The sequence below is a fragment of the Oncorhynchus gorbuscha genome, linkage group LG23, assembly GCF_021184085.1.
Source record: "Oncorhynchus gorbuscha isolate QuinsamMale2020 ecotype Even-year linkage group LG23, OgorEven_v1.0, whole genome shotgun sequence".
Lineage (NCBI taxonomy): Eukaryota > Metazoa > Chordata > Actinopteri > Salmoniformes > Salmonidae > Oncorhynchus > Oncorhynchus gorbuscha.
In genome coordinates this window covers 49538317-49557055 of record NC_060195.1, presented here as the reverse complement: position 1 = coordinate 49557055, position 18739 = coordinate 49538317, and the positions used below count along the sequence as shown (strand labels likewise).

At 40.4% G+C, this 18739-nt stretch overlaps 1 protein-coding gene across 1 annotated transcript in view; it reads right to left on the bottom strand.

Annotated features, from left to right (window-relative positions):
* Positions 1-264: 264 nt before the first annotated feature.
* Positions 265-18739, bottom strand: part of LOC124011268 (transmembrane protein FAM155A-like) — a 69009-nt gene continuing 50534 nt past the window's right edge. Inside the window, exons 2-3 of the mRNA XM_046324469.1 lie at positions 6567-6738; positions 265-3483 (exon numbers count right to left, since the gene is read on the bottom strand). Coding sequence (XP_046180425.1) covers positions 3155-3483; positions 6567-6738 — 501 coding nt within the window. The 3' untranslated portion in view covers positions 265-3154. The remainder of the gene's footprint in view (positions 3484-6566; positions 6739-18739) is intronic.

Here is an 18739-nt window from a genome sequence, read left to right as displayed (position 1 = left end):
GTTGTATTCGGCGCATGTGGCAAATACATTTATTTGTTAACAATGCACCTGTTGCAGATTCAAAGTAAAACTGGCCCTGGAAGTTTACTTGTTTACCAAAAAAGTATCGGGTGACATCTTTGTTGTTGTTATTGTTTGAATCCCAGATTGCCCACTTACCACAGAATGTTGGCCAAATTTAATTGGTCTGGCTATAGGCCTATAGTCAGGTAACTGTGGTCAATGGTACGAAATAAAATACAATCCAAAAGAAGCAGTCAACAATCATATTTAACATAGTTTTATTTATTTTGAACAAAATTTTAATAAATGTGGCTGCATTTCTCTTATGTTCAAAAAAGATGATGACTTTCGAGACGCATTATAAATTATTTCATCAAACTCTTTTGTAGAAAAAGAAAAGATAATTGCACTAAAGCATCTATCGTATGATAATATGACAATAGTAAGATAAGGTATCTGTGTAATTTTTTTTTTACAATTTTATTTTTCTTCATTATTTTCCTTGCACACACCTATCACACCTTTTCCCAATCTTCTCTTTCCTACTGATCTGACATACAATGCTGTAGACAGTTCTTAACAAGGTCCAACTTCAAACGAAGTACAACATTAAAAGGCTTTATAAAGCATACATAAAGTACTCATAAGTACTACAAACTGTAGATGCTTATAAAGCCTTTACAAGTTGTAGTTTGTTTGAAGTGAGACCATTAACAGAAAATGCAACCAAAAACAAGAAAAACAAACACAAGAAGCTTCCCCCTAAATAGAAAAACAGAAATCTCCGAGAGGTGGACATCTTGAATATCTCACTTCTCTAGGACATATTTACACCAGTAAACACTCCAGTTGTTCAACTGAAGTACAATGCATATGGCATAACATGTCATTCAACATAGAATTTTATTCCAGAAAAATAATTACACAACCATTGTGCAGACAAACTCTCTGTTGAATCACAAAAACATCAGTTGTATCACAACCATTGTGCCAAATGTGTTGTACATCAGTTGTGCAACTTGAGTATGTATGGGGCCAGACAGGGGTAGGACATCTGCATAGATCCACAAGGTTCAGATCATGAATGTTTGGGGGAGTTTGTGGGAGATTATTTCTACAGAGAGGGGTACATCCGCTGCTGTCTTTTGGGGGAATAACGTAAAGGTGAGGGAAACAATAAAGTAATGTTGCTCATTGATTGCTACAAAGAACAGTTCACCTCGATGAGTGTCTGTGAGAAAATCAACTGTTACGAGAACAGAAGGGGAAAATAATGTGAAAAGGCTGAAACACATAGACCTTCAGGGTGAAGTTTTCCCTAGGTAAAGATCTAGGATCAGTTTCCCTCCTCCAATTCTAACACCTACCATTAGTGGGTCAAATGCAGAACTGACCCAAGATCAGGGTCTTGAGGAAATGTCACCTTAATCGTCAGATTGATGTCTTCATGCCCGAGTAGGGTTGACTTCAGAGTTATTCCGGCAGTACCGATTATATGTACGTGTAGAAAAAACAAAGGTGCCATAATATGCGCTACTCAGTTGAACGGGAAGGATAAGACAGGGATGTCAAGGTCAAAGGTGAAAGCATAAGGAGCATATCAGATTTCTTCCCAAATGTGCCATATCAATGAGTACCGGTTAGCAGCAGTCACACCAACGGAAGGAAATGCAGTATGTAGAGCCAGCCCTTGAGAACTCCTTACCTTCACACAAACGCCTACTAGCTAAGGCCTTAGCTCTGTGTAAAGATACAAGCTGATTATCTTGGTCACAATGAGGTCAATAAAGGTCAAATAGAGACAAAGAGGAGAGGGTATGTATGATTGTAGAGGGTATGTAAAATTGTGTCCGTTTTCTGTCAAGTGTGTTGAGCATTTGATTGAGCTTGTCTGGAGATGAGATGGGCAAGATTTTCAGTTATACTTTTGGGACAATCCCATTGGTTACATTGCGCCAGGCAAGCTCAATCGAGTACAGCTAAAATATTTCAAAGAGAACAAATACTATTTGAACCCAGGGCTTGTGACAACTCTCCCACTGTGTGAAGTGAACTGGCTGTAATGTACTGGTATGATGTACCAGAGCCTTATATTGAGAAATATATGAGTCAAATATAAAAGCCAAACATACGTTTCTTGAATGTACTGCTTTAGAAAAGGTCAATCTAAGCCAACAGGTCACTTGATTTGAGGTAAATTGAGCTTCGTAAATCTGACATCCCCTTTGGGCCCATCACATACAAACGCATGGACACAGGATAATGAGAGAGAAACTTATTGGCTCAAATAATATGAACTCGGAAGTACACTGAAGTCCATTGGTGGGAACATTTTGAATCCAAGTGACAAGACCTCCACTGCTACCCTATTCACACTACTGAGTCGAGCTAAAATGAGCTGAGCTGTACTGTACTTCACTGGCCTGGTTACATGCAACCGTGTAAGGAAAATAATCCAAGTGAGCACAATACGGTTCAGGTCGGCAAAACAGTGTAGAAAGGTATACTACACCTTCTCTTCCTGGCTCTGTATTAGAGTTATATGTACTGCCATGAGAGAACCCTGATATGACTGAAATGTTCTATGTATCCACCAGGACAGGGGGGATCAGTAAGTGTTTTCTCTTTCGGTTTGTGAGTGTTTGAGTTAAGAATATTGTTAGCATATCCAGGAGCAGCTAAATATTACTGGTTAAGAGAGGGGTGGATAAAAACACACAGGTTGGTGATACCTTTTTCAATATTCTCTGCCTCGTATGTGTTCTAAGACAACCCACTCACATTCCAACAAACTCCACAAACAACTGAACCAGGAGGAAAAAAAACAATATAGTACATCCTGAAGAAACAGAAACAGAGACTGAAAAGGTGAACTCAGGTTTAGATTGACACGGTGATATGATATTGATCCTTTGGTCTGAGATGTGTTGGCCCCACCCACGTCGTCACCTCACCACATGACTACAATGCCCAGCATCCTTTGCTCCGGGTAAATTGCTCTCACTTCATGTGGCCCAAAGAGGCTTCGACAGCACATACCAGGGACCTTCCAGGGTTCTTTCTGAACAGAGAGCCAGAACTGGTCAGAACCGGTTTTGCAACTCACTCATTCACAAATAAAACTTTGAGTTTTTTTTGCACATTTTTTCCATTATTCCTCACTGGAGGAGCTTTCCTCCAGGGGGAAAATGGCTGCCACACCGACGACCCCAGTGGAATTGTGGGATGCGGTGGTAATGGTGACTACGGTGTGCAGGAGAACAAAGACCAGCATGCACAGCTTCAGCCGGCCGCTACTACTGCACTGTCTGGTGGGTGTGGCGGCCGAGGTGACTGATGTCGATGCCCCCTGTTGGTGATGGCAGGAGGGAGTTGGAGTCCTTTTCAGCGTCCCACGAGAACGGTTGTCCGGTTTAGAGTCCCACCGAACGTCGCAGCACTCTGCCTGGCTGTTGGGCTGCCCATGGCTCCCCAGTAGCCCTGTGGGGGATGAAGAGAGTAGTGGGTAAACACTGATATAAGCCATAGATGCTCATGTCTCTGTGCATCCCTCTCATGCATCCATGTGTGTCTGTATCATCCATGCCTGTGTCTGATGATGACAAACCCAATTTCCCCAATAGTGTATTCATTCATTCCGATGACCCACAATAATCTAAATAAATGACCCAGCCTAGTCCCAGCCTTACTTGCAGTGTGGTAATGCAGTGTTTTGTTGAAATGTATCACCAAATAAAAGACAGATGACCATGTGCATGAGAGCACGTTTATCCCAGTCTTCATATGAATAAACTATCAGTATCATTATGTTATATGCTGTATCATAACCTAACATTAATGATCCTTTATTGAACTCTAAATTTAAAAAGACATAAGTGACATTTTGTAGCGACCCCATACTGCAGCACGGTAAATATAATCTACACCACTGCCCTCCAGGACCCCTACAGCGGCCGATGTCTCAGGAAGGACAAAAAGATCATCAAGGACAACAACGACCCAAGCCACTGCCTATTCACCCTGATACCATCTGGAAAGCGAGATCAGTACAGGTGCATCAAAGCTGGGACCGAGAGACAGAAGCTATTTTTCAATCTTAAGGCCATCAGACTGTTAAACAGCCGTCACTAACACAGAGAGGCTGCTGTCTACATACAGACTTGTAGATAGATCACTAGTCACTTTAACAATGCCAATTTAATCAATTGTACATATCTTGAATTACTCATCCCATATGTACAGTTGAAGTCGGAAGTTTACATATACTTAGATTGGAGTAAAAAAAAACTCAATTTAAAACTCATTTTTCAACCACTCCACAAATTTCTTGTTAATATAACAAACTATAGTTTTGGACAAGTCGGTAGGACATCTATTTTGTGCATGACACAAGTCAGTTTTCTAGCAATTGTTTAGAGAAAGATTATTTCACTTATAATTCACTATATCGTTCTGGTGGGTCGGAAGTTTACATACACTAAGTTGACTGTGCCTTTAAACAGCTTGGAAATTTCCAGAAAATTATGTCATGGCCTTAGAAGCTTCTGATAGGCTAATTGACATCATTTCAATCAATTGGAGGTGTACCTGTGGATGTATTTCAAGGTTTATCTTCAAACTCAGTACCTCTTTGCTTGAAATCATGGGAAAATCAAAAGAAATCAGCCAAGACCTCAAAAAAACAATTGTAGACCTCCACAAGACTGGTTCATCCTTGGGAGCAATTTCCAAATGCCTGAAGGTACCACTTTCAACTGTACAAACAATAGTATGCAAGTATAAACACCATGAGACCACGCAGCCGTCATACCGCTCTGGAAGGAGACACGTTCTGTCTCGTAGAGATAAACATACTTTGGTGTGAAAAGTGCAAATCAAACCCAGAACAACAGTAAAGGACCTTGTGAAGATGCTGGAGGGAACAGGAACAAAAGTTTCTAAATCCACAGTAAAACAAGTCCTATATCGACATAACCTGAAAGGCAGCTCAGCAAGGAGGAAGCCACTGCTCCAAAACCACCATAAAAATGCACATGGGGACACAGATTGTTCCTTTTGGAGAAATGTCCTCTGGTCTGATGAAACAAAAACATAACTGTTTGGCCACATCTTTATGTTTGGAGGAAAAAGCGGGAAGCTTGCAAGCTGAAGAACACCATCCCAACCGTGAAGCATGGGGGTGGCAGAATCATGTTGTGGGGTGCTTTGCTGCAGGAGGGACTGGTGCACTTCACAAAATAGATGGCATCATGAGGGAGGAAAATTATGTGGATATATTGAAGCAACATCTAGAGACATCAATCAGGAGGTTAAAGCTTGGTCGCAAATGGGTCTTCCAAATGGACAATGACCCCAAACATACTTCCAAAGTTGTGGCAAAATGGCAAGGTATTGGAGTGGCCATCACAAAGCCTTGACAATTTGTGGCAAAACTGAAAACGCGTGTGCGAGCAAGGAGGCTTACAAACCTGACTCAGTTACACCAGCTCTGTCAGGAGGAATGGGCCAAAATTCACCCAACTAACTGTGGGAAGCTTGTGGAAAGCTACCCAAAATGTTTGACCCAAGTTAAACAATTTAAAGGCAATGCTACCAAATACTAATTGAGTGTATGTAAACTTCTGACGCACTGGGAATGTGATGAAAGAAATAAAAGCTGAAATAAATCATTCTCTCTACTATTATTCTGACATTTCACATTCTTAAAATAAAGTGGTGATCCTAACTGACCTATGACAGGGAATGTGTACTAGGATTAAATGTCAGGAATTGTGAAAACTGAGTTTAAATGTATTTGGCTAAGGTGTATGTAAACTTCCATCTTCAACTGTATATACTCTATTTGTATACCATCTATTGCATCTTGTCTATGCCGATCCATATAATTCTATATTCTTATTCCGTCCCTTATATTTGTGTGTATTAGGTAGTTGTTGTGGAATTGTTAGATTACTTGCTTGATATTACTGCACTGTTGGAACTAGAAGCGGAAGTATTTCGCTACACTCGCAATAACATCTGCTAACCATGTGTATGTGACCAATAAAATGTCATTTGATTTGATGTCACGACAGCCCCATGTTATTTTGGTTCTGTCTTGATCACTGTGGAATATTAAAATACTACTCTGGAGTTGTACCCCATCACAGTGACTGTCTCAGCAATACACTTTACACTGAGAGGGAAGTGTCCACTAGATGTCGCTAGTGACAAGTACATTATTGGCTTGAGTACCAGAGTTCAAAACCATACAACTTTATCGATACCACTGAAAAGTAATTTTACAAGGGATCATCAGGGGCACAAGAGCACAATTAAATATATCTTGCAACATACAATTCCATCTAAATTCCTGTCAGTGGACATAGGAGTGCAAATAAATTCCTACAATTAGTACATTTCAAAATTAATTGACCCAAGTCCATCTATCCTAGATCCATGGTGCATCTCCGGTAAACAGCATAGCCCTAGAGTGGATATACGCCCACCCGTATAAGCTGTGGCTACAAATCACACTTGATTGATTGACTGACTGATTGATCAGTCCATACCACCACACCCACCTGTACATATGAAGCTGGGGCTTCCTCCGTGGATGAGATCGTCGTTGTCCGGTAGTATGAAGGGACACCTTTGCTGAACCTCAAGGCAGTACTGGAGACAAGGTACTGTCCTTCTACAATGCCTCTGTGTGGTGGGGAAATACTGTGCACACAGCCACGGTTTGTAGGCAGCCTGAGAGGTAGAAGATAGAGCATGTTAGTTAAACCAAATGAAACCCATATGTAAATTCAAACAACTTAAAGGGGAAGTTCACTTTTAGCACATCATAAATAAGCAAACTATTACTTTGACATCAAGACTAAGCTATGTCTGTTCAAAAACAAAGATCTCAGTTGTCTTCTGTTTGGCTCTGAATGTTATTAAATAACATCCATCCTATCTTCAAAACTATCGATTTTTCAGTACACATATTTCCAGAAAATACTATAGGAATTTTTCAGAAACAGAGATTTCTCACAGATCTTGCAATATCCCATTCGATGTGATTCAGCCTTATAAATTGATATGTGTTAGAGATACATGACTGTATAAAAGACAACCAGATGCCAATCATCAATTGTCAATGTAATCCACCCATGACATGTGACTAAATCATATTGGTTGTAATTAGGAGTGCTTTTATTTAAAGTATCTCGAGGAGAACAAGGAGTTGTGGCAGTGTGCCATTGTTGAGCTCTGAATGAAAACAATATGAAAAGAATAGCAGAAGGTATAGAGTTACAAAATTCCTGTAACTTTCCCAAATTTTCCCAGTTTTCCCATAATACTGGTTGGAGATGATTGGTATTAGGAGGGAAAAAGCAGGAAGTAGCTTATGCAATCCTCCTTATAGAAAACTGGGACATTTTTTGGAAAGTTACCAGAATTTTACAACCCAAGGAAGGCTGGGTGGGGATGTTGCCATATCACTTTCAAATGTCCAATTATGCAGAACCTAAGGAAAGGAAGAAAATTATTTTGAATTCAATGATTCTACTAATTACTGTTCAGTACATTGTATTCGGAATCACCTGGGCCTGTGTTCATAAAGCTTTCAGTTCTTCAGCACTCCTACTCTTGCTGCTATTACCTATATACAACCAGCAGAGGAGAATGTATCTTTCTAATTGATCCTCAGGATGAGGTTCTCTGATACCCAGCCAAGCCCCATAAAGTATGACACTTACAATAGTACATAAATACATTTTAATATTGGTAGTCCCAGCGGAAATTGAACCCACAACCCTGGCATTACAATTACCATTCACAAACAACTGAGCCACACAAGACCTTGCATAGTGCTGCTAATGCCAATGTACTGTACAACCGACTCTGCCCTTAAACAAATCAATGGCCCCCATCCCCAAGTGCAATCTCGCTTTCTCCCAGTAGACGACACCACCTTCACACAAAAATGCATAATGTACCTATCAGGGATTGACTATAAAAAAAAATGAAATCACATACACCAATTTAGCAGATGTTATTGCGGGTGTAGCGAAATGCTTGTGTTCCTAGTTCCAAAAGTGCAGTAGTATCTAACAATTCACAACAATACACAAACATCTTAAAGTATCACATCCAGCCCTGATTGGGAGTCCCATAAGGCAGCGCATGACTGTCCCAGTGTCATCCGGGTTTGGCCCGGGGTAGGCCGTCATTGTAAATAAGAATTGTTCTAAATGAAATAATGGAATTAAGAAATGTATAAAGGAATGTTGGAGTGGCATTGACTAAAATACAGTAGAATAAAGTATATGAAATGAGTAAAGCAGCATGCAAAGTCCAAGATCAAGCGCCTTCGTTTTGATGACGTTGAGAGTGAGGTTATTTTCCCGGCACCACTCCTCCAGGGCCCTCACCTCCTCACTCTCGTCATTGCTGGTAATCAGACTGTTTAATTTGTGTTTCAGTGGATTGGTCTATCTAAGCCCACACAATAGTAAAGGTCAAGGGATCAGAGCTGGCAAAGTTTCCTAGGAGTTATAGTGTAAATTAGTCTTTGAGCATGCTAAACAGCGATAATGATGATATCGACCCGAACGGCCCGCATTATTGGCTGAGAGCCAAGGTCAGAATTTAAGTGCCACTTTTTCCAATGGCTTCAGCATGGCCATGCTCCATTCAGAGGATAAACAACAAAGAGTGAAAAATGCAAGTGATTAACAACTGGTGCAATGATATTTGTCATGTTCAGAAGTGTGCAAAACACTAAATGTTGCAAATAGAAATGCCACAAATAAAGCAGACATTATTCCTTACCCAACATATACTGTATGAGAGGCATGTCTGTTCGCATAATGTATTTCTAACTGAACATTCCATAACATTGTGCCATGCTGAATTTGGCACTGGAGTAACCTGAACACAACTCTAACTCATAAAAGAGATAAAGAATAGTTTACCAGAGACGAAAACATAATCACCACTCATTCTCCATCTGTGACGTAAACGGTACAGCACTCCTTTACATTACCAAACATAGGGGGTTTTGAGCACAAGCTGCATTTGAATGAGAAGCACATGCACAAGCGCACACACACACTCACTCATCTATTCGCACACACCCTCAGGAACACGGTTAGATAAAGCTATGTCTGTTTTAACTGGGAATAAATATACACCAGTTTTCTCAAGGACATCACTGTTTCAGCACCACGGACAGCATCTATCAGGTTACATTAGACTACACCAGACTGACTCTTCATTTCAGCATCATGAACAGCTTCGGCCAGGCCTCCCACAAAACAGTCTGTAGTGTTCCTGTGCCATTATGGCATCTTGGACATCATGGGCAGTACCTTTAAGGTAGTCCATTTATTTCTTATTTTGTGTTTGAAAAAGTGTAAAGCTAATATTGGTGAATCACAGGAACCTACAGGGCTGGAGTCCTGAACCAGATATTGTGTGTCATTCAATTATTGTGGCCATTTGATGGTGGTCCTGTGTAAGCCCATTATACCTAATGGGCTTACACAGGAGCATGCCGCTTGCAACGCCAGGATAGTGGGTTTGATTCCTGGGACCAACAAAATGTATGCACACTTGACTGTAAGTCGCTTTGGAGAAAAGTGTCTGCTAAATTCCATGTATTATTATATTATGATGGTAATATAGCTTAAAGCCATACGCTTTAGTCCCGCAGCCGTTATTTTGAAACGAAAGCAAGGCTGAGGTGGGAAACCCTAGGGGAGAACCCCGGAAGTCAAAACCACAATTGTGTGGACTTCTCATTTTACAAGTTTGAAGTTAATGTTACGTGCACATAGTTACAACTGTTGCCGGCTATAACACCGACTTATATCGATAAATGGGCAGATGAAGATGTCAGACTGCCCAAGGCAGTCCAACTAAAATGTTACAGTAAATTAATCGGGAGTTACATTCACGATGCACAAGGTAAGATTATGTATATAACGTAAACTCGTGCATCGCCTTGGTCCGTACAATTGCCCTTATTTTAGTGCCCCAAAAAATTGAATACTTCCAGATCAACTGTAATGTCAATACCATTGTAAAGCAAAATTTCTCCCCTTTCCAACAATATTAATTACATGACCTAAATCCTGCCTGTTTCTGCATAATTCAAGCAGGCAATGAGCCCCGTCGGGTCTTTTAAAAAATGGCGGGTGGCAAGCGAAACTAATGCGTGATAGTGAAAAGGAGAGATGTTGTGTGGGAAAATTGCTTTTTTTCACTCGATCTGTCCAACTTATCACCTCTAAAATGTCAATAAAACACTATAAAGAGTATATAATGTGTCATTACATACCTATTTGAAGGTTTCTGTCGAATTTGAATCGGGTTTTTAGGGCGGTGCTAAAGTGATCTTACAAGTAAACAGCGGCTTTGAGAATGATGATCGCATGCAATGATGATGAAAAAAATGACTAGGTATTCCCCCCCTTACCGCCGTCACTGTCCATTTCTTGTTTTTAACGGATGATAGAAGTGCTACACCTGATGGAGAGAGATCGTAAGACATAAATAGTTGCTTTATGCGTGCTGTACGTTACGACATGACACATCAAGATGTACGTTTTTTAAACTTTTCTTCAATACTATAGAGCCATTACCATGTCGATCAAGACTTGAATAGAAACCTAGTTCACACCCCCGATTTTGCCATCAACACAGTCGCTTACAATCCTATTCGTTTTCTTTGTAGCCTCGTTTGAATGTTGCGGTTGCGCACATTTGTACAGAATGGGGTGAGTTTACATTAAGTGTTTTTGCAGCCAGTTTGTTGCTAGCTCAGTAGCTAGCTAGCTGGCTAACGTTGTAGATTGAAAAAGGTGTAAAGTTGATATTTTAACATAACTTCATTGACAATATTACTGAATACTTTCAGGTACAACCTGGTACAGGTACAACATACAACCTTTGTAGTTAAGTAGTTAATGTTCACTGTTGTTGTTGTGGCTGTGCTTGTCATCTTAAGGCAGGCAGGTGTGAGGTCATTTCGCTCAATGCGAAAGAATGAGACTCGTACATAATTCAGATCGTTTGCTGGTCAGTTAGGTAAGTGGGGGTGTCAATTGAGTATGGCCATTTCTACTTGCAAGTGTGGTGGTATGCATTCTAGTCGTGCGCTGGGATGCCATGAACCACGGAATCCACATATAGAAGGTACTGCATGTATGTAAAACCTACCCAATTCCCATTTTAATTTGAATCCAGAAAAATGTAATACTAAAATAATCAATAGTCACTCAAAAATGCAGAAATTACATCAACTTTATATTCAGCCTGTTTAAGTTTGCAACATTATTTCAAATCTGCATGCTAAACGCCCTGCTGAAATGTAAATGGATTTTGGATCTTCTATTAGATTTAATAGACCCAAATTGAATAATTTTGGCCCTACCAGTTTTTAAACCTAGCACTACTGAAAACCCTCAAATCTATGCAATAATCAAACATTTTAGCTAAGTAGCCTTTTTTGCATTGTTCTTCTTTTGGATTCTGCTTTGTTATAGCTTATAGTATTTTATGGACAATCCATATCATTATTATGTTCTTATTTCTGTGTCCCTTGTGGTGTATTAAAATAAATATTAGGTTGACTTGTCTAACTCAATTCTGTTTTTACTTATTTCCAGGAAAATGTCTCCCCTGAAAGTCCATTCATCATGGAGACTAAATGGAACTGCAAAGAGGGCCAGGAAAAGTGCAACCATGTCGTCAGTTTACTGTACACCATAGCTTTACATTAAAATGGGCTACACATCTGTTCCACCAAAAGGGAGCAAAACATCCTTGCCTCAAACATGGCACATTCCCACGCATACGTCAGGTCTGCAGTAAAAACCTGTAAATACAGTTCAAATATTGAATGTAAAGCCACCAAAGAAAGACAATGCACCTGCCAACAAGGTCCCCGGAGGACTTGTGAGTGGATTTTGACAAACCTCTATTGTCCAGCCCCTACACCATTATCCAGTAAAGAGTTTGCAAGAAATATCCTGCAAAACCTTGCTGCAATTGGAAGCAACAGCCAGATGTAAACCTTTTTGGCCTCAAACTCAGAGCAACAGTATGTGCCTTCTGAGTATGGTGAGCTGCCCTTTGGATTTGTTCTGACCTACCAAATATAAAACAACCCCCACCCATTGCCTCCTGGAGATCAAGTGCCAAGTCCAGGGCAGTTTTACTGGTTGCAAGTACCTGACCCAAGGAGCAGATGGAACCTTCAACCTGAAGCGAAATCATGAGTAGCCCTACCAGGTCACAATTGTATTCATCACATGCTTTGTAACAACAGATGTAGACAACAACAATGCAGACGGAAGGAAAATAGATAAATAAAAGACAAGTAATAACACATAAGAATAAAAGTAATAACAAATACACCACAATGATTAACTATAACTTGGCTATAAACAGTGTGGCAAAAATGTATTTAGTCAGCCACCAATTGTGCAAGTTCTCCCACTTAAAAAGATGAGAGAGGCCTGTAATTTTCATCATAAGTACACTTCAACTATAACAGACAAAATTAGAAAACAAATCCTGAAAATCACATTGTAGGATTTTTTATGAATTTATTTGCAAATTATGGTGGAAAATAAGTATTTGGCCCTGCGGCCTTGTGAATGTTGACCTGTTTAAAGATCTTACTCATCCAGAACACCTGGTGTTCTCATGCATGGTTTAGTGTTGCTTGCATCGAAGCAAGCTTAGAAGGCATCTAGATCGTCTGGGCAGGTCATGGCTAGGTTTCCCTTTGCAATCTGTGATAGTTTTGCAAGCCCTGCCACATCCGACAAGCGCCAGAGCCAGGGTAGTAGAATTCGATCTTAGTCCTTTATTGACACTTTGCCTATTTGATGGCTTGTCAGAGGTCGTAGCGGGATTTCTTATAAGCGCCAGGATTAATGTCCTGATTCTTGAAAGCGGCAGCTCTAACCTTTAGATCAGTGCGGATATTTCTTGTAATCAATGTCTTCTGGTTGCGATATGTATGTACGGTCACTGTGGGGAAGTTGTTGTCGATGCACTTATTAATGAAGCCGGTGGCTGATGTGGTAAACTCCTCAATGCCATCAGATGAATAAATGCAACAATTTCAAAGATTTTACTGCGTTACAGTTCATATAAGGAAATCAGTCAGTTGAAATGAATTCATTAGGACCTAATCTATGGGTGTGGATAACTGGGAATACAGATATGCATCTGTTGGTCATAGATACCTTAAAAAAAGGTAGGGGCGTGGATCAGAAAACAAGTCATTATCTGGAGTGAACACCATTTTCCTCATGCAGTGCAACACATCTCCTTCGCATAGAGTTGATCAGGTTGTTGATTGTGCCCTGTTGTCACACTCCTCTTCAATGGCTGTGTGAAGTTGCTGGATATTGGTGGGAACTGGAACACACTGTTGTACATGTAGATCCAGGGCATCCCAGACATGCTCAATTGGGTGATATACAGTGCCTTGCGAAAGTATTCGCCCCCCTTGAACTTTGCGACCTTTTGCCACATTTCAGGCTTCAAACATAAAGATATAAAACTGTATTTTTTTGTGAAGAATCAACAACAAGTGGGACACAATCATGAAGTGGAACGACATTTATTGGATATTTCAAACTTTTTTAACAAATCCAAAACTGAAAAATTGGGCGTGCAAAATTATTCAGCCCCCTTAAGTTAATACTTTGTAGCGCCACCTTTCGCTGCGATTACAGCTGTAAGTTGCTTGGGGTATGTCTCTATAAGTTTTGCACATCGAGAGACTGAAATCTTTTCCCATTCCTCCTTGCAAAACAGCTCGAGCTCAGTGAGGTTGGATGGAGAGCATTTGTGAACAGCAGTTTTCAGTTCTTTCCACAGATTCTCGATTGGATTCAGGTCTGGACTTTGACTTGGCCATTCTAACACCTGGATATGTTTATTTTTGAACCATTCCATTGTAGATTTTGCTTTATGTTTTGGATCATTGTCTTGTTGGAAGACAAATCTCCGTCCCAGTCTCAGGTCTTTTGCAGACTCCATCAGGTTTTCTTCCAGAATGGTCCTGTATTTGGCTCCATCCATCTTCCCATCAATTTTAACCATCTTCCCTGTCCCTGCTGAAAAAAATCAGGCCCAAACCATGATGCTGCCACCACCATGTTTGACAGTGGGAATGGTGTGTTCAGGGTGATGAGCTGTGTTGCTTTTACACCAAACATAACGTTTTGCATTGTTGCCAATAAGTTCAATTTTGGTTTCATCTGACCAGAGCACCTTGTTCCACATGTTTGGTGTGTCTCCCAGGTGGCTTGTGGCAAACTTTAAACGACACTTTTTATGGATATCTTTAAGAAATGGCTTTCTTCTTGCCACTCTTCCATAAAGGCCAGATTTGTGCAATATACGGCTGATTGTTGTCCTATGGACAGAGTCTCCCACCTCAGCTGTAGATCTCTGCAGTTCATCCAGAGTGATCATGGGCCTCTATACTGCATCTCTGATCAGTCTTCTCCTTGTATGAGCTGAAGTTTAGAGGGACGACCAGGTCTTGGTAGATTTGCAGTGGTCTGATACTCCTTCCATTTCAATATTATCGCTTGCACTGTGCTCCTTGGGATGTTTAAAGCTTGGGAAATCTTTTTGTATCCAAATCCAGCTTTAAACTTCTTCACAACAGTATCTCGGACCTGCCTGTTGTGTTCCTTGTTCTTCATGATGCTCTCTGCGCTTTTAATGGACCTCTGAGACTATCACAGTGCAGGTGCATTTATACGGAGACTTGATTACACACAGGTGGATTGTATTTATCATCATTCGTCATGTAGGTCAACATTGGATCATTCAGAAATCCTCACTGAACTTCTGGAGAGAGTTTACTGCACTGAAAGTAAAGGGGCTGAATAATTTTGCACACCCAATTTTTCAGTTTTTGATTTGTTAAAAAAGTTTGAAATATCCAATAAATGTTGTTCCACTTCATGATTGTGTCCCACTTGTTGTTGATTCTTCACAAAAAAATACAGTTTTATATCTTTATGTTTGAAGCCTGAAATGTGGCAAAAGGTCGCAAAGTTCAAGGGGGCCGAATACTTTCGCAAGGCACTGTATATGGTGAGTGTGCAGGCCATTGAATAACATGGGACATTTTCAGTTTCTAGGAACTGTGTACAGATCCTTGCGACATGGGGCCATGCATTATCATTCTGAAACATGAGGTGAGGGCGGTGGAGGAATGGCATGTGTAACCTTAATTTAACTAGGCAAGTCAGTTTAGAACAAATTCTTATTTACAACGATAGACTACCCTGGAACAGTGGGTTAACTGTCTTGTTCAGGGGCAGAACAGCAGATTTTCATCTTGTCAGCTCGGGGATTCAATCCAGCAACCTTTCGGTTACTGGCACAACACTACATGCTGCCACATGACAATGGGCCTCGGGATCTTGTCATGGTATCACTGTGCATTCAAACTGCCCATCGATAAAATGCAATTGTGTTCATTGTGCAAAGCTTATGCCACCCCATATCACCCCACTGCCTCCATGGGCACTCTGTTCACAACGTTGTGGTATCAGCAAACCGCTCGCCCGGCGCAGTTGATAACGTGATTCATCCGTGAAGAACACACTTCTCCAGCGTGCCAGTGGCCATTGAAGGTGACCATTTGCCCACTGAAGTCGGTTACGACGCCAGATTGCAGTCAGGTCAAGACCCCGGTGAGGACGACGAGACAGTTGCTGATGGTTTCTTGCACAGAAATACTTTGGTTGAGGAAACCCAAAATTTCATCACCTGTCTGAGTGGCTGGTCTCAGATGATCCTGCAGGTGAAGAAGCCGGATATGGAGGTCCTGGGCTGGTGTGGTTACACATCATGTGCGGTTATGAGGCCAGTTGGACGTAATGCCAAATTCTCTAAAACTACATTAAAGGCAGTTTATAGCAGAGAAATTAACATTCAATCATCTGGCAACAGCTCTGGTGGACATTCCTGCAGTCAGCATGACAATTGCATGTTCCCTCAAAACTTGAGACATCTGTGGCATTGTGTTGTGTGACAAAACTGCACATTTCAGAGTGGCCTGTGTAATGATAATGCTGTTTAATCAGATTCTTTATATGCCACACCTGTCAGGTGGATGGATTATCTTGGCAACGGAGAAATGCTCACTAACAGGGATGTAAACAAAACTTTTTTTGCTTTTTGTACATATGGACAATTTCTGGGATGTTTTATTTCAGCTCATGAAACATCTGACCAACACTTTACATGTTGCATTTATATTTTTGTTCATTGCATATTTCCTGAGCTTTATTAAATATGCTAGATTTATGAATGTGTTATTCAATGCGTTGTTATGGGCAAATTCAATATTTTATCAAATACTTTTAAAAAATGTGATACCTAAAGTGGTACTAATTTTTTATATCAAATAGCTAAATGATGAGGGGTTGAGGGTAGCTGAAGGATGGGACTAAAAATACATAGTGAAAAACAGTGAAGAGTCGACTCTGGGATGCTGGCCTCTAGGCAGAGTTGCAAAGAAAAAGTATATATCTCAAAAATATCTCAGATTGGCCAATAAAAATAAAATATTAAAATGGGCAAGAACACAGACAATGGACAGAGGAACTACATACAATATCTACATACAATATCCCATATTGACGAAGTGAAAATGTGTTTTTAGATTTTTTTTGCAAATGTATTGAAAATGAAATACAGAAATATGTACAGTGCCTTGCGAAAGTATTCGGCCCCCTTGAACTTTGCAACCTTTTGCCACATTTCAGGCTTCAAACATAAAGATATAAAACTATATTTTTTGTGAAGAATCAACAACAAGTGGGACACAATCATGAAGTGGAACGACATTTATTGGATTTTTCAAACTTTTTTAACAAATCAAAAACTGAAAAATTGGGCGTGCAAAATTATTCAGCCCCTTTACTTCCAGTGCAGCAAACTCTCTCCAGAAGTTCAGTGAGGATCTCTGAATGATCCAATGTTGACCTAAATGACTAATGATGATAAATACAATCCACCTGTGTGTAATCAAGTCTCCGTATAAATGCACCTGCACTCAGTGGTCCGTTAAAAGCGCAGAGAGCATCATGAAGAACAAGGAACACACCAGTCAGGTCTGAGATACTGTTGTTGTCACGCCTTGGTCTTAGTTTTTTGTGTTTGCTTTAATTATTTGTTCAGGCCAGGGTCTGACATGGGTTTATTGTGTTGTCGTGTTGGTTTTTTTGTAGGCATTGGGATTGTCGTTGATTAGGGGTGTGTCTAGCATAGGCTTGGCTGCATGAGGCGGATCTCAATCAGAGTCAGGTGATTCTCGTTGTCTCTGATTGGGAACCATATTTAGGTAGCCTGGGTTTCACTGTGTATTTTGTGGGTGATTGTGTAGTGTTCACCAGATAGGCTGTAATTAGGTTTTCACGTTCCGTTTGTTGTTTTGTATTTATTTAGTTATTTCATGTATCACTATTCTTCATTAAAGAACATGAGTAACCATCACGCTGCATTTTGGTCCGACTCTCCTTCAACAGACGAACGCCGTTACAGTTGTGAAGAAGTCTAAAGTTTGGTGTAAAAGCAACACAGCTCATCACCCTGAACACAGCCCATCCCCACTGTCAAACATCGTGGTGGCAGCATCATGGTTTGGGCCTGCTTTTCTTCAGCAGGGACAGGGAAGATGGTTAAAATTGATGGGAAAATGGATGGAGCCAAATATAGGACCATTCTGGAAGAAAACCTGATGGAGTCTGCAAAAGACCTGAGACTGCGACGGAGATTTGTCTTCCAACAAGACAATGATCCAAAACATAAAGCAAAATCTACAATGGAATGGTTCAAAAATAAACATATCCAGGTGTTAGAATGGCCAAGTCAAAGTCCAGACCTGAATCCAATCGAGAATCTGTGGAAGGAACTGAAAACTGCTGTTCACAAATGCTCTCCATCCCAAATATTTCAGTCTTTCGATGTGTAAAACTGATAGAGACATACCCCAAGCGACTTATAGCTGTAATCGCAGCAAAAGATGGCGCTACAAAGTATTAACTTAAGGGGGCTGAATAATTTTGCACGCCCAATTTTTCAGTTTTTGATTTGTTAAAAAAGTTTGAAATATCCAATAAATGTCGTTCCACTTCATGACTGTGTCCCACTTGTTGTTGATTCTTCACAAAAAAATACAGTTTTATATCTTTATGTTTGAAGCCTGAAATGTGGCAAAAGGTCACAAAGTTCAAGGGGGCCGAATACTCTCGCAAGGCACTGTAATTGACCTATTGTAAGTATTCACACTCGAGTCAATACTTTGTAGAAGCAGTTTGGACAGCGATTATAGCTATGAGTGTTTCTGGAAAAGTCTCTAAGAGCTTTTCACACCTGGATTCTGCAACATTTTCCCATTATTCTTTTCAAAATTCTTCAAGCTCTGTCAAATTGGTTGTTGATCATTGCTAGACAACCATTTCAGGTCTTGCCATGGATTATCAAGTAGATTTAAGTCAAAACTGTAAATCGGCCACGTACATTCACGGGCTTCTTGGTAAGAAAGTCCAGCGTAGATTTGGCCTTGTGTTTTAGGTTATTGTCTGGTGGAAAGCAAACTGAACCAGGTTTTCCTCTAGGATTTTGCCTGTGCTTCGCTCCATTCAACTTATTTTTTATCCTGAAAATACTCCCCAGTCTTTCACATTTGCAAGCACACCCATAACATGAT